Raw genomic sequence first — 1,194 nt, 5'->3', positions numbered from 1 at the left:
AGAAACAGCTTCTTTAAGACTCCAGGTCCCGAAACATCTCACTCGGCCGCGTCAACAATTAACTCTAATTAAGTGTCTCGCCCAGGTAGCCGCGGCCGCCCCCTTCTGCCCGGAGTGTGAAGTGATGTGTGTGTGTGTCCCGGTGTCTCTGTATTCCCGAAGACCCTGAATGTCCGGATGCGGTAAATTAACTGGTTGTGGTGTCCGGTTTGTGTGTGTCTGCGTGTGGTTTCCAGCGGTACAGGCCAGCGATCTATTGTCCTCTCGGAAAATCCATACGGTTAGGGACGTGACAGGCCGTGGGAGAAGTGTGAAAATACTTTTTTTTCTTCTTTTGCTATTTTCACGTGGAATGAAAAGGTATTTGGCGACAAAGCTCCTAGGTTGAGTTGCCATCTCGAGCTTTTTCGATCCTTCTTTTGCCATATGATTTATTTTTTTATTTGCATTTGCAAGGCGGTTCTGCTGCGAACTTGGGCTTATATTTCATTTTATGGTTTGGCGTAATTATGATAGAGTGCGGCACGCTTTGATCTAAATCACATGTCGATGATAAATTAAAAAATAATTCGTTAAGTACACATATTGCCGGTGGTGGCAGTCCCTTCCCTAAGACACTGACTCCGCCCATCAGATTAAGGCTGCCAATCAGCGGACTGCACTAATCTAGGGCGGAGCCTCACAACTTGGCGATCTGTGATTGGTCGTCGCGGAAGAAAGGAGGCGGAGCAAACCATGTAAATTGCGCTGTCGGCAGGTTCTGAGCATCAGTTTCGAACAAGAGACAGACAGAGAAGTGTTTGCGTTGTTTGTGAAGACACAAAAATTGGAAAAGGAAATCTGTCTAAACTTAGATATTCGAAGTACGACGAGAAAGACACTCAGAAAAAAAAACAGTTTATATATATCTTGTTTGTGCTGTACTTAGAATGGTGAACTTGGGTAGTGGTGACATGTACAGTACAGTAAGCAACATGGAAGCCACACCGTTGAAGCACTCCTTCTCCATCAGCTCCCTCTTGTCCGAGGCCGTCCTCAACGCCGTCCCCGAGCACCGACCGGAGCCGCAGCCGCCCAAGAACGAGCTCATCCTCCAGGACTTCGAGATGACGGGCGCCGTGGACGAAGAGGAGGAGGAGGACATCGACGTCACAGGAGCCGCCAGCCCTCTGGTTGGGGGGCATGTCAGACTCC

General features: G+C 48.7%; 1 protein-coding gene across 1 annotated transcript in view; it reads left to right on the top strand.

Moving 5' to 3' along the window:
- Positions 1-782: 782 nt before the first annotated feature.
- Positions 783-1,194, top strand: part of LOC119581999 (forkhead box protein G1-like) — a gene marked incomplete at its 3' end in the record, with an annotated part of 731 nt that continues 319 nt past the window's right edge. Inside the window, 1 exon segment of the mRNA XM_037930195.1 lies at positions 783-1,174. Within this exon segment, the coding sequence (XP_037786123.1) occupies positions 930-1,174 (245 nt within the window).

This window comes from Penaeus monodon, chromosome 15, assembly GCF_015228065.2.
Source record: "Penaeus monodon isolate SGIC_2016 chromosome 15, NSTDA_Pmon_1, whole genome shotgun sequence".
NCBI classification, from domain to species: Eukaryota; Metazoa; Arthropoda; class Malacostraca; order Decapoda; family Penaeidae; genus Penaeus; species Penaeus monodon.
This window is presented reverse-complemented; position numbering and strand designations above follow the sequence as displayed.